This window comes from Mustela nigripes, chromosome 13 (assembly GCF_022355385.1).
Source record: "Mustela nigripes isolate SB6536 chromosome 13, MUSNIG.SB6536, whole genome shotgun sequence".
Taxonomy (NCBI): domain Eukaryota; kingdom Metazoa; phylum Chordata; class Mammalia; order Carnivora; family Mustelidae; genus Mustela; species Mustela nigripes.
This window is the reverse complement of record NC_081569.1, coordinates 81,214,944-81,237,785: the sequence shown is the minus strand read 5'-3', so window position 1 is coordinate 81,237,785 and position 22,842 is coordinate 81,214,944. Positions and strand designations below refer to the sequence as shown.

Genomic DNA, 22,842 nt, shown 5'->3' with positions numbered 1-22,842 from the left:
CACTGGCATGCCACAATATCTAGATAAATAATAATAATAAGCCTCATTTAACTTTTCTAAACCTGTTTCCTCAGGTATAAATGGAGATGGTTGATTACGACTCCTGCTTTTTCATTTAATCCTCGCAATAACTTTCTTCTGGGGTCTGTACTATTGTCCCTGTTTTATATAAGAGGAGCCTAAGCTAAAAGAAGGTACATAACTAGCATATGGCCTCATATCTAAGGGCCAAAATGGGCCTTAAAAGGAGTCTTTATGACCCACAGTCCACACTCTGACATCTGTGGTAATTTTCTCTGATTTAATTGGACACTATTTTAAACAGATATACTCCCTCCTCCAGTTTGTTCTCCACATTGCCACATTGTAAAGAGTAAGCTTGGGGCTCCTGGGTGGCACCGTCAGTTATGCATCCAACTCTTAGTTTTGGCTCAGGTCATGATCTCAGGGTGATGAGATTGAGCCCTGTGTCAGGTTCTATACTCACGGGGAGTCTGCTTGGAATTCTCTCTCTCCTTCTCCCTTTGCCCATTTACAGATTGCAAACATGATGCTTTAAGTCCTTTATTAGCTTCCTACTGCTGGGTTAAAAACCCCAACCCTTCCAAGAACAGACATAAAGAGGCCTGCCTCAATCCATACTCCCTCTCCCTGGCTGCACCCAACCACAGTGTTCTCCTTTCAGTTTTTGAATATAACGAATTCCTTCTGCCTCAGGGCTTTTGCACATGCTATTTTTCCTCTGTCAAGAAATCTTACAACATCCCTTAACTTACAACATCCCTTAACTAGTTTAACTCTTATGCGCCCTTCAGACTCAGATCAAGCTTCACTTCTTCAAGACTCTAAACTCCCCCCTAAGTCAGAATTTTTCTTCTTGTATGCTCTCATAAAATTATGATGTTTTCCCTTTAAGTATTTACCTCAATCTATAAATAAATACTATTGTGATTATTTGATTAATTTGTTTCTCCCATTGGTTTGTAAGCACCACAGGAGTTTAAATCACAAAGAAAATTGTTGACTCACTGAACACTTGCAACACTTAGCATGGGGATGTGTATAGAGTAAGCAATCACAGATGTATCTGTTGAATAAATGAATGAATGCATGAGTGAGGACGTTTTGGGATGTAACTCTATGGTTCGTGTAATTTCTTGCCCTGATTATGCAGTTTCAGTTGACTCTAGGGATTAATAGCCCAAGTTTCAGAGTCAAATTCTGGCTCTTCCAGTAATTAGCCAAGTGACCATGAGCCAGCAGGCTGATGTCACTAAACCTCATTTCCTTCATTTGCAAAAAGCAAATGATAAGCCCTGTCAAGAGCTGTTGTGGGTCTTAAAGGAGATAATATATGTAAGACATAAGTCTGGTATGTGAATATGTGCTCATGGAATGTTCACTCTTATTACTTATTATATTATTACTTTTACTAATCAAGTATATTGAGGGGGCAAGTTTCATCAAAATGAGAGGTATCCCTATGCTTAATTACACTGCACAAAAATGGGAAACCAGTATTAACTGCCAATCTCAATAAAAATTACCTAAATGGAATTGTGTGGCTTTTACGCTTCATACCTGGGACAAAACACTTTAAAGAATAAATTCAGAAGCCAAAACCACTAAGGAATGAGCCAGCCAAACAAAAGTCACACTTTATGCAATTTTTAAGAGAGTAATATGGAAAACCGTATTGAAAAGCAGGTTGTATTTATTTAAATTTTTTAATTCGGTTGTCCAGTACTCAGAACTTATCCCCTCACACAGTTAGTATTATAAATGATGGCTTAATTCTCAAGCTATCCCATAAGTTGGTATTAAAAGTTGGTATCTAACTAGGGCATTAAGGAGGGCATGTGTTGTGATGAGCACTGGCTGTCACACGTAACTAATGAACCGTGAACTCTACATCAAAAACTAATGATGTGCTATATGTTAGCTAACTGAACATAATAATAGAAAAAGAAAAACAAAAAACAAAACAATAAATAAATAAATTACGAACTAGTTGAAATTTATATTATTTTCTATCATTTTTTATCATAAAAGTACAGCACTGCAGCTACTTAAGTAAGGTGAAAGAGGTTTTACGTCAAACTGTTTCTATGATGAGTAGAGAAAAAGAAATTTGAGAGTTCAGGTAAAAAGTAGGCCTCTACAACTGCCAGTCACCTGTTTCTATAGCCCTGGGAAAGAATTTGGTGTCCACTGTGGTGGTCACCAGACCCCTAAGATCAGGAATACTGTTATACTTGAAAATAACTGGAACTCAATAAAAGATATTAGATGAACATATGGTGTGAGACTACATTTCAGATAACAGGGTATGGCCAGGTTTTCCTAAATCTTCCCCTGAAGATCCTTTGCCTGGCCAGTCCTTTGGTTGGAAAAGAAAATAACATACTCAAAAATACTGGTGCCCCAAAGGGAACCCTCTCCCATCCTGTTCCCAACAAGGCTAACTATTTCCATGCATGCCTGACTGTCACTCGTGGGGTAACTATTTTTAATAAGACTGCATTTTTAATGTGGAAAAAAAATCCCTCCCTGAAAAACAAACAAAGAACAGTACACAGCGTATCCGTTTCATATCCTAAGGACCAAATGATAAGCATCCACCCAGGCATTATTTTTAACACAGTTTGTTATTAACAGCGTTCTTCAAAAGTACTTTTTCTAGATTTCAGCATGCAGAGGCAATTTTTAAAAAAGAAGGTTCTCTGAAGTATCCCAGAGCAGATGAATAATGAGTTTCATTTCTTAAAATATTGCTTAGTAATACTAATATTTTTAGCCCCATGGCTTTGCTCTGGACCACTGTCCCAGTTTTCTAAGGAATGGAAGTAATAGTCCAGGTGGGCAGAGAGGTGGGGAAGAGTGCATGTCGTGTAGTGCTTTTTTATTTGAGAAATATCACACTTAATTGTGTAGTGCTATTAGCTGTGTCACGGCTGCCTAACAATGTCTCAACACAAATATACCTCAATTTAATATGCTATGAAGCAGTTTCTCAGATGAAGCTTATGTTTTATGGAGATGGCAATTAATTCACTTTATTGCTGGTTTCAATCTTCTCCGAGACATCAAGGAAACTCTCCCCCATGTCCCCAATTTGAAACAAAATTTTTGCTTTGTTCCTTACCGATAATTAACTTAACTGAAGCTCTAGTTCCAAATGTCTTCTTTAGATCTTTCTTTTTTTAACACTACATTTTGCTACCAAAAAATATGAGATAATATTCATAATTTAGAGACACGAAGATCTCCCTATTAAAATGCCCCCAAAGTTCTATCAGTGTCCACTGTTACATCAAGATGAGTTTTGTACACTGACTCAGTGTTACTGAGAAGACAGTTGGAAATAGAATTTTACTGTTTTAATCATGCATACAATAAAAAATTTTGTATGCCCCTCACCCCTTCCTCCCCTAATCTCATTACATGGTGTTTGTTGCTCTTCAACTACTAACATATACATTCACAGACCTCTTAACCAGAATGCCACAAGCCCCCTGAGTTTTTAGACCACATGAACTAGATTCTTGATCAGATTCCTTTTAGGCCTACCATGCTGGGATTCTACTGTTCTGAATATGTTCTGGAGAGCAGCAATAGACTGAGAGAAGCAAATAATGAGAGGGAAATGGAAAGCAAAGCAAAGTTTACCTTCTGATAGGCAAGGGGGAAATACACAAAAATATTTTAATGTTTTATTTATACTATAGTAATTATTTTTAAGAATCTCCATTTTCTACAGGCTAAAACTATAAGCCAAATGATTAATTTCCAAGATAAATCCTAGCCCACCAACCTAAAATTTTATCTCCCTCTTCTGTCCCTAAAGCAGTGATTATCTGCATTATTTAATTCAATTCAACTCATTAGATTTTTATTTACAGCGATACAAATAAGGTGCTGTGGGAGATAGAGATGATTTTAATCTGGTACCAACACTCATCCAGTTCTAATCTAGCATGTACTCTGTCATGATATAAATGGACCTATGACAAAGGCTCACAGATGAATACACAAAGTGCTTCAGGTACGTGCTCTGAAAAGACAAATGTATAAGGATCGTATGGGTCAAGTGCTTATTTACCACACCATCTGGTATGTGGTAAGCCTTAATCATTGTTTGCTCTTGTGTTCATATTATAGTTATCACTTCCTGTGTCATTTTACCTCTCTAAACCTCAGCCCTATTACCTGTAAGATGGACATAATAATATCAGCTGTTAAGTAAGAACAACAGCACCTTCCCTTCCAACCTCCTAGAACTGTTTTCAGGATCTAAAAAAAAAAAAAATGTGAAGGCGATTCCTAAGATGGATTAATCACCTTTGAACGCCTAGTGCCTTTATAGTAGGAGATCGGTAAGTATTTAGGGGAGATAGAAAGGAAAGCAGGAAGGAAGGGAAGGGAGAGGAAAGAAGGAAGAAAGAATTCCTACTATTACAACAAAGCTCGATTAAGAGATGGTTTTGTTTGTTCTGTTTAATTTAATTATTCCTGGATGTATGTCCTTAGGTAGTCACTTAACCTCTCTCAGGTTCAGCTTTTCCATCCATAAAATAGAACTACTTATAATATCTCTTACCCTCCTCACTAATTGAAACAATAAATATAAAGTATTTATCAAAGTATCTGAAATATAAAAAATTTCAGTACAACACATTTTTCACACAATGTTGAGCGTTGCCCATTTTTTTGTTTAGTTGGTTGGTTTTGTTTTAGCAAAGCATTTGCTAATTTGCTTAAAAAATATGTTCTGTGTCATATTTAAATAAAAGAAACTTGTGCATTTTGTTTTTGCAAAGACAGAAAGAGAGAGAACTTGCCACTTTCTCAACTTTCCTTATTCTTTAATGCGGTTCAGAAACTCAACTAACTTACAAAAAGAGAAAATGAGCTCACTTTCACTGGAAGGACATCTACTATTTCAGGTTATCAGCCTGTTTTATGCCATTTCCCTCTTCATTCTATAAATCTATTTTACCTTAATTTGTTCTGATAAAGTTTAGAATTTTATCATAATTCCCTTCCTGTTTTCCACAATCCCAGTGTGCTTGCTGGCAAAACAAACAAAACCAAGCAGTTTGTGAAATGTTCTCATGGAGTCACACTAGAGGCACAAACAAATAGGATCTGATTTCTATAGTTTTAGGAAGGTTGGTAATGGAAACAGTGCTCTAATTCATAGAAAAATATCCACAAAGTAGACAGCTAAGAACCTACTTTTTTTTTTAACCCCCAAACACAACATATTCTTGCATATTTAGGACAGAACTAAAGAATTTCAAATATGAAAATGCACAAAATTATTTCCAATCAAATCTGTAAATAACGGTTGAGCTCACACTGTGAAACCCATCATGGACACTAATGTAAACTCGAAACATAAAGCAGTGGCCAGTGACAATTAATTAGCCTCAGTGGCTTTTCACTGTTACCTGGGCTGCTCTCTTGAATGACCCAAGTTCAAATCAGTACATGATGAATGTATTTCACAAAACAACAACGGTGATAACAATAAGCCCTAACATACTGTTATAGCTCCTGCTCTACAACAAAGAGTTAGTGATAAGTAAATGTTTATTTAATGAATAAATATATAAAATGAACTAGTTTAATCCAATGATTTCATATGCCCCCCTCTAGGAATAGAAAGTGGGTAGATCTGATGACTGATCAAAGCTGGATGTTGGACAGAGCCAGCAGGACACATAAGGAGGAACAATAACAACAACAAAAATTTGTATAGATTAGGGATGGCAGGTAGCTAGCTAAAGAAGGAGCGCTTCGGAATGTAGATCAATCTTTCCCAATTCTCATCTCTAGCTCATTGGTGTACACCTCATGAATACCACATTTAGGGCAGAGTTAGTCTGGGATTCTCTGTAGTCTCCCAGGACCACAAGAGGCCCAGTCAAGACCTCTCTTAAGGATCCCATCTGGGAGGGATGGCATCTGGGCACTAACACACATACCCACGTACTCATTCGGTGATCTTAAAAAAGGACTCTACAGAGTTTGTATCACCTCCCTCACTGCCACAAGAACAGGAAAAGCTGAATGAAAACAAAGAGCATAAAGCTAGAAGTGAGCCCGGTGGATTTTGATTCTCATAAACTTCCAGGGCCTGTGGGGAATTTGTTACAGCAAGAGCATCATTATTATGAAAACAACAATCAACAAGTATAAATCATTTATGAAAATAGGCATAGATTTGTTTTGTGTTGCTGAAAATGTTGGAACCACTGAAACATTAATTAATACTGAATTATGCAACACTCATTATAAGGTCTTTTAATCTTACTTATTTATGTAAGTGTCTTACAAACTTCTACAATATATATTTTCCACAAAACCAAGGGTAGGGCACTAATGTGGATGTTAAGAGCCAAGGGACCACACACACACACATACACACACACACAGCTCTTGCTTAGCACAATGATTTGCTCCTATATATGCCAGTTTTATGTGGGATTAGGAGAGTTCATTTGGATTCAGATTCATTGTGTTCATTTTTTTAAGATTTTATTTATTTATCTATTTACTTATTTATTTATTGAAGAGAGGGAGAGAGAGAGTGCAAGTGGGGGTGGGAGGGAGGTGTAAAGTGAGAGGAAGAGGGAAAAGCAGACTCCCTGCTGGGTGTGGAGCCTGACACAAGGCTCAGTCTCACGACCTCAAGATTATGACCTGAGCTGAAATCAAGAGTCGGATGCTTAATTGACTGAGTCCCCCAGGTACCCCCACAGTGTTCATTCTTAAGCCCTGAATCAAAAGTGACAATAACAAACTTTTCAAACTACTTTTTTTTTTTAAAAGATTTTATTTATTTATGAGAGAGAGAGGCGGGGGGGAGAGAGCGAGCACAGGCAGACAGAATGGCAGGCAGAGGCAGAGGGAGAAGCAGGCTCCCTGCCGAGCAAGGAGCCCGATGTGGGACTCGATCCCAGGACGCTGGGATCATGACCTGAGCCGAAGGCAGCTGCTTAACCAACTGAGCCACCCAGGCATCCCTCAAGCTACTTTTCATATGAGTACAAAAAACCCAAATACATTGGCTGAAGCTCATATGACTCATCGCACCCAGAATGATTTTTTTCAAAGTATGAATTTAATCATGTTAAATCCCCAACAAACTCTCCTGTTGTCCCTAAAATAAAGTCCAATTCTTCTAATAGGACTTTTCATCTTCATAATCTGACCTCTGCTTACCTATTAGTTCAAATCCTGGTGCCTGGAACTTTTGGCTCCAGTATTGTCTACAGCTCTCTGAACCGGTCATTGTCTTACTTCTGGATCTTTGATGAGATACCATTCCTTCTGTCTAGAACCTCTATTACCCAGTCTAATCCTGCTTCTCCTTCACATCCCAGGTTGGACTCACCTCTGGCAAAGCTTTCCTGTCTAAGTTAGGTGCCCCTTCCCTGACCTCCAGTGGCATCATCACAATCTGCCCTTAATGTCTGTGCTTTTGTCCTTCTTAGGCACTAGGCTCCTTGAAGTCAAAGACCACATTTTGGTCACTCTGAGATTGTTAGCACCTAATGCCTAGCCATAGTAAGTGCTCAATAAATATTTATCAAATAACTTTGGGGAGCAAGAAGCCAGGTTAGCACGAACCACTATGGGCAAACTATCTGGTGTGAATTAACTTCGTCTAAAGTTTTATTCAAGTTAGAAGTGCCCTAGCCTTCGGTCACTATCCCTAGATTCAGAGCCCAGTTCAGGTCCTGATTATGTACCTACAAAGAATTCCTATCCCCCACCTCTGAACTGAAAACACTCTCCAATGGTCACATCTGATAACACATTATTTGGCTTCAAACACCCACCTCATTTGTCTCTTCGGAGAAAGCCTGCAGAATGTCCGTCTGCCTGGTGTAGTTGCCATTGGCGTCCTGCAGACCCTGCAAAATCCGCTCCCGCAGAACCAGCACAGAGACTCGGAGCTGGTGCCAGAGGAGCTGCACAGTGTGGATGTCCACAATCACGTTGACAGAGTAGGACAGCAGCTTCAGGGAAAACTCTGTTTCCAGGAGCGCATGGATTTGCTCCACGTGATCTGAAATATCTTCACAAATGTCCTGCAGGAAAGAAATGCAGAATCTATGAAGACTGTTCAGCCCTATTCTAGGAACGGGGTGTGGCGGTGGGGAGTCACTCCTTCACTTGACACCAGTTAGGGCCCACAGGTCAGGCAGACCACATGCTGGATAACTTGCCTTTGTTTTAGATCAGATGCAGAGTGGCAGGCCACATTCCTGGGCACTGGCCCTTTAGCACACATAGGTAAACCAATCTTTCTCTAGACCCCCAAAATGCTACTATTCTTTCAGATTTCACTTTGAAAGTTTAGCCAAGGTAAGAGGTCGCCTCACAAACCCACTCTATTCTCTTCATTTTTTATTTGCAAGGGAGCCAACAGCTGTTTTCTGGGCTAGTGGTGAGTCCCACTGAGCACACAATATCTCAGGATAGAGACATCCTCCAGACCCAGAGCAGGAAGAAAGATGGGCTGGAACCTGAGCTTCATGGGAACTCCCAACCATTCTCAGTGAGCCATGGGCTCTTTGGTGCAAGAGACAACTGTCACATTCCCACAATAACAGAGTTTAATATTTATTCATAAGGAATACTTAAATTTCAACCCATAATTTATAATCACAATCACTCTTTTATTGGAGAATAGTTGACATACAGTATTACATTGGTTTCAGGCACACGACATAGTGATTCAACTTCCTATATGCTATGCTGTGATGGTACATGCAAGTGCAGGTACCATCTGTCACCATACAGCACTACTGCAATGTCACTGACTATGCTCCCTAAGCTATGCCTTTTATCCGTGTGACACTGATTCATTCCCTAACTGCAAGTCTGTATCTCCCACTCACCTTCCTTCCTTTGACCTTTCCTCCCTCCCCACCTTCCCTCTGAAAACCCTCAATTTGTTCTCTACATCTATAGGTCTGACAGAATTACTCTTGAGAAAGAAAGCCAGAAAAACCCCAAGGACAAAAAAGACAAAAATACAGTTTTGTTTTTAAGACCTGGACACTTTAAACAAAAACATTACTACATCAAAGTTTCAATCTCCTCCACATATACTATTAGGTAGGCAGATGTGGTGTCTGATATGTCACTTGTCCTTACAATTTCCCAAATACCCACTGTGCTGTCAGAGGCCCTAGCATGAAATGGGTAGCACTGATGGTAATATTTAGTAGAGCAATTTGAGTCCATTAAGCATCAAAGGGATGTACATGTCAGCTAAAAGCACTCAGTGATTCATTTTCAGTTATGCATCAGTGATTTTTTTTAAATGGAGCTTTTATTATAATGATTTTTGTTAAGGCTAAAATTTTAGGATAACATTTGAGGTCTGAGTCCTATCAAGAGTATCCAAACTCACTCTGTGCTGGAAACATAACCTTTCAATTTCATATAATTCAATTACTTGTTTCTAAGAGAAGAACTAAAATGGAATCTGTATTTACTGTGCAGCAGTAGGCCAAAAATAAAAATCTATTGAAGAATGATGGAAAGTTGTGCTGAATTTTTAGTAATTACGTATAATTTCAATAAATGTTGCAATAATATTTCTTAAAACCCAAGAACTAATTGGTGATAGTTACATAAGTTGGTGATAATAATTTGATGTAGGTTAAAAGTTTAAAGAGGTGTTGGAGTCCTAGTTAGGTAAAGTTCTTACAAATGTAGCCCATGAGCACATGCAATCCAAAACAGACTTGGGACAAAAATCATATTCCCTTATCAACCAGTTCATGGGAACCACTCACAGCTGGATTAGCCCATCTCTGCTGCCTTTGGCACATGACAGTGGGCCTCCACAGCTATCATCATATATTCCAGATTGCCTGGGCCTCAACGGATGCCTGCTTGGAGCATCTCCTCCATTTGTCTCCTACACCGTTTATTCCTGATACCTTGACCGCCACCCCAAAGCAGATGTCCTGTGTCCTTAACCCTCTTAGGATGTTCAGTTCTGCGAAACTTTGGGAAACTCTCTTCCTCCCACTGCTGATCTCTTCCAAATTCTCTGTACTTTCCTGGCTAGTATTTCCATTCCATTGTAAAACAAACAAAAAAATAAACACTATACTTTGTCACAGAATAATACATCTATCTCCAGCTCTACCCAAATCTGACTCTGTCCAAGGTTCCTGCTTCCCCCACTGCCCTCCCATTGAAGGCTGTTCATTCTCCCAGCCCTCCCCTGAGAGATGGGGAGCAGAGGGCTGATAGGGGCAGGGCAAGCCTCACTACTTCTTTACCACTTTTGGATCATTTTTCTTCTGTTCTCATACTAACACCCTTTGTTTTCACTAGGTGCCTGCTGTCTGCTACGCCTTCCCGACTTCCTTCTTCATTACTATTCTTCTCTTTCACTCCTCCACACTGAAGACTGCAGTAGCTCAGCTTTCCTCTCCATACCGAGAAGACCATTAACTTAGGTAACTTCAATATTCACACTGATGAGCCAATGAATACCCTAGCCTCAAATGTCCTTTATTCCACAATCCTTAAGACCTTCATACCTATTCCACTTGGATAACTCTCTGTCATAGCTCTACTTGGAACCTTGTCATCACTTCACCTGTGGAACAATATCAGAAAGTTCCCCATGCCACCAACCTCTCTTTGTCCGACTTTTTCACTCTCATTCTCCCACTCCAGGTGCCGCCCCTTTTTTAAAAGATTTTATTTATTTATTTGACACAGAGAGAGAGAGATCACAGGCAGGGGCAAGAAGGGGACAGAGGGAGAAGAAGAAGCAGACTCCCCACTGAGCAGGGAGTCCGATGTGGGGCTCGATTCCAGGACACTGGAATCATGACCTGATCCAAAGGCAGACACTCAACCAACCAAGCCACCCAGGTGCCCCAGTGCTCTTCAATCCCATCTGGGCCACCAGATTTTTCTACCATATCACCCTCCTCCTAGCACAGCCTCGACGATGACCCCTTCAGCCACTCCCTTGGCAGTGTTTTCCACTTCCTCACACTCTTGATTTCATAATTTGGATTTGTTGGTATCCATTTCCTGGGTCCTACTATGATCCTGCAGATGCAGAATACATTATATACCTAGGAGAAGAAAAGGGGTGGGTAACTTTTATGCCTCCTGCTCTGAATACTCAAATAGGCATTTCTCAACCACACCATTCCCACCCTCCCATACAATATGTTACATATAATCTTGGCACCATGAAAACTACATGCCATCACTCTTCCTACACATAATTTGGCTCCTCCATCGTGAATGCAGGAACTTAGTCAGAGCCAGGTCGTGGGTCAAGATGGCCAGGCCACTATCCAGGGGTACTAAAGCATCAGTGGTGCCAGCTAAGGTTTTTACACCCTTCTCCTGACGTATCTGTGAAATATAAATTGGCCTTGTTCCTACAGAAGCAGATGGGCTCTCCCCACGAGAGCTGACCTCCCTCTAGTGAGTATTTTGGCAATGGGCACGTGCAGTCTCTGCTGAAATTCTGAAACTAAACAATGCATGGCATGGTGCAAACTTCTGGGGTCTGCTCATTTATTTAATTATGTTTATGCCCTCTACTTGGCTACCAGGTGTCTGGTTTGACAAAATCACAGGCACACACAAACTGCAGAACAAGAACTGCAGAGATATGTGTAAGTTGTGTATGTGCGTATATATATACATATACATATATACACATAACCGTGTGCATACCCCCAAACATAGAACTGTATTTAGAACAGTCGGTGAGAGGTTTGTTTAGAGAAATAACTGAGTGATTCTGAATCTATACATACTCTTTAGTAATATAAAAATCTGCTTTTCCCAGTCCTTCTATATAAAAGTCAACCAAATATTTAAAGAATTTTCAGTTTGAAGTTTCTGAGGCTTAGCCTCTTAACTACTTTCAGCTTGTTGTATATTTATACAACAGAAGCTGAAGATTATGGACATTCTGTTTATTTTAATTCAGATAGCTATTAGAGATGTTTAAAAAGGATTTGCCCAATGGCTACCTCCCAGCAGAAGCTGTTTGGAATTAATAGGCTCTGAGAGCTCTGACCTGTTGGAGGCTCTGTGGGCATTAGATTAACAAGGTGAGTGGAAGCATGGCCGGGGAGGGGAGGGGGGGATATGGGGGGAGATTGGTGGAGGGCTGAACCAGAATCCAACTGTTGCATATAAGCCTTGATTGCACATGTGACTCCAGCAGAAGCAACTGGAAACTAGATTCAACTCACATGTTTGAAGTGCTCAGTGTATAACAAACTTTTGAGCATGGCAGTGCTACATACTAGAAACAAATTTAGTAGCTTTAGATGCACAGGTTTTTAGGAACACAAAAAGAAACAATCCTTCCAGGTTCAAGAATGGAGATTCAGATAGTATGAACATTAGTACATACCCACTATGTACTAATCCATACATGGGGGATACAAAGTTGACCCCCCACCTTTGTGGAGTTCCCTACCTGGTAGGAAGGGGCATGTAACCAGAAATCATAATTGGGAAGATAAGCGTTCACAGAGAGAACACAAATGAGGAGAAAATTACTGTGCCCATGGAACCAAACAGGAAAGTGGCAAGAACGCTTTCCTAAGGAAATAAAGTTTGAGTCTTAAAGGAGACAAACTAGGATGATGAGGCAGAGAGGAACATTCCAGGGAGTGGCAGGTGTCAATGTGGTCTCCCTAAATATGGATCTGAGGTTTGGCACTGATTTTTCTTAGTCATAGCATATTATACACAACCCAAAAAATAAAAAAAAAATTGATTTCATCAAAATTTAACTCTGTGAAAGATATTTTTAAGGAAAAGTTACCAGGAAAATATTTGCAAATCACATATCCAATAAAGGATTTATATCCAGAATATTGTAGCTCCCTCTGATCTTTGGGAGATATGTTCTAAGAACCCAGTGGATGCCGGAAGCAAAAGATAGTACCAGACTCTATATATACTATGGGTTTTCCTGTACACACATTCCTTTGATAGAGTTTAATTTATAAATTAGGTACAGTAAGAAATTAACAATAATAGTAAAATAGAATAATTTTAACAACATACTGTAATAAAAGTTATATGAATATGGTCTCTTTCTTTCTCAAAATATCTTATTGCACAGCTCTCACTCTTTGTCTTCCTATGATGTGAGGTGATAAGACACCTATGTGATAAGATGAAGTGAGCTAATGACACAGGTAGTGTGATGTAGTCAGGCTACTATTGACCTCTTGACAATACATCAGAAGGAGGATCTTCTGCTTTCAGACTTCAGCTGATCACTGAAAGGAAGAACTATTGTATATAAAGAATATTCAAACCTCAACAGTAAGAAAACAACTAATCTAATTATATAATGGGCAAAAGACTTAAACACTTTACCTAAATGGGAATAATGATGCTTAAAAAAAGAAAAGCACATGAAAAAACTTTCAGCCTCATTAACCATTAGAGAAATGCAAATTACAACTACAATGAGATACCTGTATATACCTATCAAAATGGCCAGAATAAAAAATTTACAATAATACCAAGTGCTGAGAAGTTCTAGAACAACTGTAACTCTCCTACACTGCTAATGAAATGCAAAATGGTATAGTCACTCTGGAAAACAGTTTAGCAGTTTCTTATGAAGTCAGACATATACTACCATAGGACCCAGCTGTCTCACTCCTGAGTGCTCACCTTAAAGAAATAAAAACTCAGGCACATTCACAAATGAAAAGAAGCTACTCATAATTACCAAAACCTAAACATCTTTCAGTGAGTAAATGGATAAACAAACTACAGTACATCCACATAATATACAACAAATGGGGGGGAAGATCTAATAATACATGTAACAATTTCTAAAATCTCAAAGGCATTATGCTAAGTGAAAGAAGCCAGTCTCAAAAGGTTAAATGCTATATAATTCCATTTACACAACATTCTCAAAAGAAAATCATAGTAATGATCAACAGATCAGTGGTTGCCAAGCGGGGTTGGGGAGGGCATGACTATAGACTGATGACAGATAGCACAAGTAATGTTTTCTGGGGTGATGGAATTGTTCTGTATCCTGAGTGTGGATATGGTTAGACAAATCTACACAAGGGGAGGCTTAAGTGGGTAGAAGAATAAATGAAACAAGATGGGATTGGGAGGGAGACAAACCATAAGTGACTCTTAATCTCACAAAACAAACTGAGGGTTGCTGGGGGGAGGGGGTTTGGGAGAAGGGGGTGGGATTATGGACATTGGGGAGGGTATGTGCTTTGGTGAGTGCTGTGAAGTGTGTAAACCTGGTGATTCACAGACCTGTACCCCTGGGGATAAAAATATATGTTTATAAAAAATAAAAAATTAAAAAAAAAATTTGTAAAATTGCACATTAAAAAAAAAAACAAAGTCAATTTTTCTGGATGATAATTTTAAAGATAAGAAAACCAGTTTATAGTCTCTTGGTAAAATGCATATAAAAATTAGTTTTGGGTCACATATTCCCTTCAGAGCTTGGAAATAACAAGAGCACAGTCATAAGGTCATGGCACTACTATCATTATACCTGATGCTACAACCTCCACATTATTTTCTAATAAGTATTATCCTTAAAGAAAATGAGGATAATCTGGAGCCCATCTCAAAGTGAATTAAAGCAAATGGCAGTGATTAACAACATATCTTCAAAGTTGCATAAGACTTTTTCCTTAGACATTTCTGTGTTCATGTGGGAAAGTGATGGTCTCCATTTTGCTTTAATTCTCATAAAGCAGTGTAGCCTCTGTGGTGTTCACAATCATTTGCAGCATAATATGCACTGAATACATTATGCTGCCAACTGCCCACTTTGCTCGACCTCTCTGACACATTGTGGTCAGACACACCCTGCAGTTGCAGGGTATCTGGGTGGCTCAGTGGGTTAAGCCTCTGCCTTTGGCCCAGGTCATGGTCTCAGGGTCCTGGGATTGAACCCCACATCCGGCTCTCTGTTCAGCAGGGAGCCTGCTTCCCCCTCTCTCTCTCTACCCACCTCTCTGCCTACTTGTGATCTCTCTCTCTGTGACAAATAAATAAATTAAATCGTTTTAAAAAGATTAGTTTAAAAAAAATTGCAGCTGCTGCTGCCTGTCTTTTGAAACAGGAATCTTCCATAGTTACTGAGGCCGTTCATACAAACACTGACCTGACACTGTTCACAAATAAACTCAAGCCAGTTGGGCATTTTTTCTTTTAATTTAGTTGTGTGTTTATGTGAGAGAGGTGCCTTTTCTTTCCTTCTTTCTTTCTTTCTTTCTTTCTTGTTTGTAGGATTGTTGTATACTTTTCAGCTGTAATTTATTTTTTCTAGACAGAGACAGTGCTGTTATGTGTTTAACCAGTATACTCAGTCTTCACCAGCTTGTGATAGAGAGGAGGGCACCCTTCCTATGAGTGCTCTAATTGCTTTGCGCCTGCTGCTTGTCCCTGGGAGAGGATCTGTTTGCTGTCTCATCCTAAGGCCACCATGCCCGTTCTCCATCATTCTTGAAACATCCAGGTTTTCTTGTGAAATGACAAGTATCCATGGATCAGCATTCTTCCAAAGTGGCCCAAACCACCCATCCCCAGGCTGTGTGTATTTGGAGGGAAACCCACCCCTCCTGCAACTTCCTCATCCAGGTACTAAGAGTCTCATGCTCTACCGACGAACTAGCCGGCACCTCTCACCCAGGTACTAAAACAACACTTGGCACCTCAGTTTCCTGAAGTCCCATAAATACAATCCTTCCCCTTCTCTCCGCTTCTTGCTTCCCCGCATGCAATCCCTAAGTGAGAAAACACAGAAAATCCCCCCAATACCTCCAGACTGCCTCTCCATGGGAAAAAAAAAAAAAAAACAAAAACAAAAAACAGTAATCAGTAGGCATTTCTCCATTCATCTAAAACCCCAAATAATGTCTTTTTCTTTTCCTAAAAATTTTAATATTTCTCTCAAAACATTCTTGACTTATATTTGTGTAACTGCAGGACACATTCAAATGGTTTTTCTAAGAAACTGTGAATTAAGAAACTGTGAATTAAAGTCTGCTTTTTAAAGGACAGTCAGGCCTCTTTCCACTCCCATTGTTTTCCTATCACAGTTTCAAAAATCTCAAACCCTCAGCTTAACCAGTGCATACCATTACATTTAGAAAAACATAAATTACATTAAAAAAAAAAGTTTTCAGGGCACCTGGGTGGCTCAGTGGGTTAATAAGCCTCTGTCTTTGGCTCGGGTCATGATCCCAAGGTCTTGGGATCAAGCCCCACGTTGGGCTCTCTGCTCAGCAGGGAGCCTGCTTCCCGCTCTCTCTCTGCCTGCTTCTCTGCCTACTTGTGATCCCTCTCTGTGTCAAAGAAATAAACAAAAATCTTAAAAATAAATAAATAAAAATTTAAAAAATAAAATAAAAGTTTTCATGATCTAAAGTCAGTAAGAAGAGAATGAAGTTTTCTATGTATGTTTTAGTCTTAATGTAAAACACCATGTCATCATGACTGCTCATTCTGTTTACTAGCAATTGTAGAACTAAATGATTAAAGTATCTTTTACCCATATGCTTACCATATTTGTGTGTGTTCACTAGAAAAAGCTGAGAAGAAATTCTTACCTAATACATGGACTTTGTATTTTAAAATACAGATCAAGGGAACACCACAGTAACTTGGTTAAAAAAAAAAAAACCCACTTTAAACTAAAACTTGCAACTTTATATAACTTTATATAACTTCCTAGTGCAGAGTATTAATGTCATCTACAGTTCATGTTCAAAACTGTACTTTTCCTAAAAGACACATAGATGTTCCTATAACAAGGCATTTTATTTCCCCCAAATTAGTCGACTGCTCCCTGTTTTTTTTCCTTCCTTGAGAAAATATACCATCCTAATGGTCCTAATTTCTAATTTGTCATATTGAAAATGACTGAAATGGGAGGCCAGGAGAGATGTTGAGACTTTTTATGATCATCACAGTACATACCTCTCTCCAAAGTTTTAAGAACTCTATGGTTAGAAGTAACGGTTATCCCTTTAATTGCTAAAACCTGGAAAGTGTGAGGACTGAAATTAAATTATTTATGTGCAAATGACTTTGCTGCTATCATTAGCTACAACTCATCCATCTCCCTGATCAGTCTGTACCTGTCTGAATGCAGGAAACGTGCCTCAGTTGTCTCTGTGTCTATGGTGCCACACTGCCAATTGAAGAAAATACTGTGTTCCCCAAAGCAAACAGAAATCCCTATAAAGCAAGCACTAGTCTAGGTTCCTCCCTTAAGTGCATTCACAGTAATTGGCACTCAGTTGGCAGAAGAAAGCAGCTCCCATTGGATGCCAGTTGTGCTGATTAGCTGAGCTGCTGAAAAAGCATATAGGTTTGGCAAAGTAAAGGCTATGAGAGGAAGGAGAGGATGAAGATGCTAAATACAGGTTTGGAAGCCTTCACCCTTCCACTTTCACACTCGGAAAGTCTACTTTGCCTTCAAGTGAGAAAGGACCAGCTGGGCATTCTGTCTGGCCACACCTGCCCAGATCCAAATCTGGATTGTTCTTCTCATGATTTGAATTTTTTGTTATTGTTGTTAAAACTGTTGCTTAAAAACTTCAGAGGATTCATTGATTGAAATATCATTTTGAGTTCCTAATCCTGGGCTCTCATTATGTGAGAGGGAAAAAACCCTGAGCAAAAAGATAAGCAAATTGACAATTGCTGTTGCACTTTGGAGAAAATGGATTTTGTTTTGTTTTGTTTGTAAAGACACATTTATTTGAGAGAGAGAATACAAGCACGAGTGGGGTGGGGGCAGAGGGGAAAAAAAACCCCAAGCAGACTCCCTGTTGGGCACAGAGCCCAACCTGGGACTTGACTTCACGACTGTGAGAACATGACCCTGAGATCATGACGTGAGCTGAAATCAAGAGGTGGTTGCTTAAGCGACTGAACCACCTAGGCACCCCAGAGAAAATGGTTTTCTAACTGGGCTATTGCTCAGACACACTCACACTCACACTGTTCTACATGGCTCAGCTAGATAAAGGTTCAACATCTAAGCACATTCACTAACAAAAACCACAGCTATGGTCTTGACTCTATACTTCCCACATCTTTATACAAGTGATTTCAGGTTAGAAATGGACCAAGAAATTAGTGGTGGCTCTTACCGTGCAGTGTGCTTGTTAATAATGTAGATTCTGGGGCTACTCCTTTGAAGAGAGATGGAACCAAGAGATCTGCAACCAAGAGATCTGCACTCTCTTAAGCATGCAATGGCCATAATGCCAGTGTTCTCGGCACCACACGCTGAAAAACACTGAGCCAGATACAGATCATCTGGCCAAGCTGACCAGCACTGAAAGTGGAACTCCGTGCATAACTATAAAAAAACAAACCTCCCAGCACCTAGAAAGATAGCCTGTCTCTGACATTATCCAGATGTATCTACAGCACAACTTACATTCCTTTTGCCCCAGAATATGATTTTGCACAGTTTTATTTACCCACTGCTGACAACATTGTGATACACTTGAGGACAGTATCAGGGTTGTAGATTTGTTTAACATGCTTTTTCCCCCCTGTTGTTTTACACTTATAATACAGAATGAAACAGACATGAGAAATCACACAAAAATATATAGCTTACTCAATTATTATTATGAGACAAACATCCTTGTAATAAATATCCGGGTCAAAAATTTTCTAGCCATGTGCCTCTTCCTAATCATAAAACCCTCTTTCCCTACAAAAGTGACCATTATCCTGACTTGCATAGTAATCACTTTCTTGCATCTCATTCTGGTTTCATTACCCAAGTAAAGTATGCACTCATTGATACTATAACTTCCTTTTGCTCAGTTTTTCACTTGCTATGACCATTAAGTCTTTAAATCTACAGATTCCATCTATATTCCTTTTTCATACAATTTATCGGTTGAGGATCCTGGGGCATTATATCTGCAGAGTTTCCCCTAATTAGGATTTGTTGATTGCAGTCATCATGTTGGTTCCTCTGTCCTCTTTATGTCCTACAAACTGGCAGCTGAATCTTGAGGCTTAATTAGTTTTTGGTTCAATTTCTTTAAGTACTGTTATGTTATGCTTTTACTTTTGGTTTTGTTCTTTTTTGACAGTTGATGATATCCACTGTTCTGATAGTTGGTGCTCTGTAGTTAAGTCTATTAATACATTATAGAATGATGACATTCTATCATTTTGTTTTCATTTAATGGCTGGAATAACTTTATCAACTATTTATTTACAATGATACAATTCATAAAAGAAAGTCAAGATAAACTCTTAATTCTTAACCCAGTTTTCAAGGTAATGAACTGCTTTTCTGTCAAATCAGAAGGTAAGCAACCATTTGGTTTACTTAATATCAACTACTTATTGACTTAGACATATGTGATGAGTTTTGATCCATTCCAATGGTTAATCTTACTGAACCTCAAACTGTCCATTATTAGCCAGTAGGATCCCCTTCGATTTGACTATTCCAGTTTTCGATAGCTTCCTCACTCATCTTGTATATTTCCAGACTTAAAATCAGCCATTCTTTTAAAAAACCTTGCTTTCTTTCAATGGGAAAAGTTTTTTCAGACTACCGTCTGGGTAATAGGGATGCTCATTACTACTGGATTAGCCATTGTTTGTAAGTCTTTTTAATGAACAGAGACAGAAAATATCATATTTAAAAATAAAACACCTTGTGAGTTCATAACTGATATTTCCAATTCAAATTCATGACTACAGTGGTCTCATCTAACATTTTCATCAGTCTCTCCTTTCTTCCACACCAAGAATCCTGGTTCTCAAGAACCAGGAGTGATGGGATTGGAAGAACCCATAATTACTCATTCATTTTATCTCATATCACTCATATGATAGTTTCAGGATAATAATACTAATATTACCCTAATACTACTACTAATACTAGCCCTGAACGAATGACTTGGTCAGGCACTTATGAAGACACTTAACCAAAGGCATTTGTTACTGTAGAAGAGAGCAGGGTTGCCTTTGGTTTATCTTTAACTAATCTGTGAAAGAACAGAAAATATACCCTAGTCTCATATTCACCACAGTTCACATTACATAGATGAAATGTCTGAGGATTTTGTAAGTTCCTTTATCATCTTCAAGGTCTTTCTAAAAGGGGGAAGGAACCTCAATAAAAATATGACTGAGAACCACATCACCACTGGTTCTCTGGGAAAGGAAAGATGTTTTGGTTTTAGAAGGCATTCTCTGAGAGCCTTCTTGCCTCTGCAGACTATCAGAGAATATGCGTAAGACAAAAATCATGAAGGAAGCAATCAACAACGTATCCAAGAAACTGCACCATTATGTGCACTCCGATGCTAAGCATGCCAGGTTATATACTCTTTTTTTCTTTCCAGTATAACACCTACATACAGGGCATAGTGTGATTCTTATTCATGATCAGTTTAAGGCTATGCAGTGATAATAGGTCTTCTCTTTAAGCAATGGACTGTGAGACTCTTTCTACTAACCATCTCGCATGGCCGAAGTTGTACAATTTACAGATTTTGCTTTGTTTGTTCAGCAGTCTATGTGTCATTTCTGTCTATTTCTATGAGATCTGTCTTCCTTAGGAAATTCCTATGTGTCAAATGCTTCATTTTTCTCTTTGCTTTCTAGAGTACAGCACCACATGCAAATAGATTCTTAATACATGCTGATATTAGTGATATTGAATTCATGAACCATGAAATAGAAGCTTGAAGATGATCATGAGAAAGAATAAATGAATCACAAGATGTATCTAGATCATTTTGTAGCAAGCTGAGTGTCAGAAAGTCTGAGTTCTTGGTACTGGTGTGTCCTGACTACCTGTGTCCCAGTGAGCCTCAGAATTCTCATCTATAAAGACAGGGCTGGATAGATGAACTCTACTCTCAAGCTCCAAGATTTTCTTCTGTTTTTTGTGTTTTTTTTTTTTTTTTTTAATTTTGTGTACCCCTCCCACAATGCAGAATCTGAGCTTTACATACCTGGAAACTTTTGTGTATCTCTGATAATTCTGGTAAAATGACAGCTATTTCCCAAGAGTAGTAGAATAAGCACTAGACTGGGAATCAGGATAACTGAGTCCCACTCCTGGGGACACTGGAAGGTATCTCTACAACTCTTAGCAGTGACCCTGACACAGGTTCTGAAATAACAGTGCAGATCCACATACCGCAGAGGAGCAAAGATCTATGGTTCATTCATAATGAGGGCCAAGACCTCTACCTTCACTCCAGGGTTAATGTCCTGAGGAGCCCTTTGGTTGTGTTTTCCTTAGTCACCATGATAGGCTTAGGCAATATATTACTCTTCCTCATCCTGTGTCCCTCCCACTCAACCCTGCCACTGACATGCACGCACGCGCGCGCACACACACACACACACACACACACACATTCCTTTGAGGTTCTTTTCCATCTGCCTGAACTACCATTACTCTCTCTTCATTCTAGTCATTTAAATTCATTTTCTAAAAATCTATCAGTACCTTTTAGCAGCTTAGATTTGGTCACCTGAGGTGGGAATTTTCTATTAACTCTTGAAATTGTTAAGCATTTCAAGTTATAAGTGATCTTATAAGTTCATTTATAAATGCTTTCTCTTCACCTATTCATAAGTACTCTTTATACCAGGATTTAAAAGTTAAGGAGATGAAAGCCCTATTTGGGATTTCATTGCTGAGTCATGATGTGACCTTGAGCTGGTCAACCTCTTTCTTAGATGCACTCTTTATATATTTAGATCACTAAAACCATGGCACAGCTTCTAAGGATGCAATTTTATGTCTTCCTCCCCCACATAAATATCCACAGCAACTAGCTTGGCTGTTGATTTGTATTTAAACTCCTACAACATGACTATTGGGAGCTAACACTATAGACCCAAGTTTTTAGATCTCACATTTGTGACTCTAGAATAGGAAATGAAACCTTATAGGATCAGAGTCCTGTGAAGAACTAATTTTAGGGGCCATGAGTAAGACCCTGCTAATGAGGTAAAATAAATCCAAATTCAAAAGTGCCAATGCTATCCTTTCATGTAGGGCAGATGGTAATGCAAGTCATCAATTAACCTCCTGGATAGCTCCCATTGCCTCCCATTGACCCAATAATTTCATTCCTAGGAATCTCTCCTAAGGCAAGAATGGATTTACCTACTGAAATGCTATCACAGAAATGTTTATAATGATGAAAAATTCTACCAACAAAAAAAATCAAAAGAAAGGAGATTGGTTTTTGAATCATTGTATTGTACACCCAAAACTAACATAACACTGTATGTTATACTTGAATTTTTTTTTAAAAAAGGAGATTAGTTTAACATGATGTGATATTTCATAGAATGAAAAAATACACAGATGTCAAAAATGGCATCACACAATATATTTCATAGTATCAGATGTTCAAGACACATTGTTAACTAAGAAAAAGTAAGTTATAAAAGAGTTCCATAAGAAATATTGGTATGTATTCTTGGAGAGAAAGAACTAAAAAAGATGTCAAAGCTGTTGATAGTATTTTCTGTAGGTGGCAGCACTAAAAATGATTTTTAATGTACTGTTTGCTTGTATGTTTTAAATTTTCTCCACTATAGATTCAATTCTTTTGCATAAAATAAAAAAAGTAAAAGTAAAATAACAACAAAGAAATGAAGTCAGTGTCCATAGCAACACAACATTCAAGGAGTACAGGCACACTATGCAAAGTAATATAAAATATACTATCAAGGTCACTGAAGAAGAACAATCTCAAAGGAACAGGATCCTCAGATTCTCAGTAT

At 38.8% G+C, this 22,842-nt stretch overlaps 1 protein-coding gene across 2 annotated transcripts in view; it reads right to left on the bottom strand.

The window, feature by feature from the left end:
• Nucleotides 1-22,842, bottom strand: part of AKAP6 (A-kinase anchoring protein 6) — a 461,709-nt gene that overhangs the window by 264,572 nt on the left and 174,295 nt on the right. For both annotated transcript variants that reach the window (XM_059373059.1, XM_059373058.1), the window contains one exon: nt 7,851-8,102. In XM_059373059.1, the coding sequence (XP_059229042.1) occupies nt 7,851-8,102 (252 nt within the window). The remainder of the gene's footprint in view (nt 1-7,850; nt 8,103-22,842) is intronic.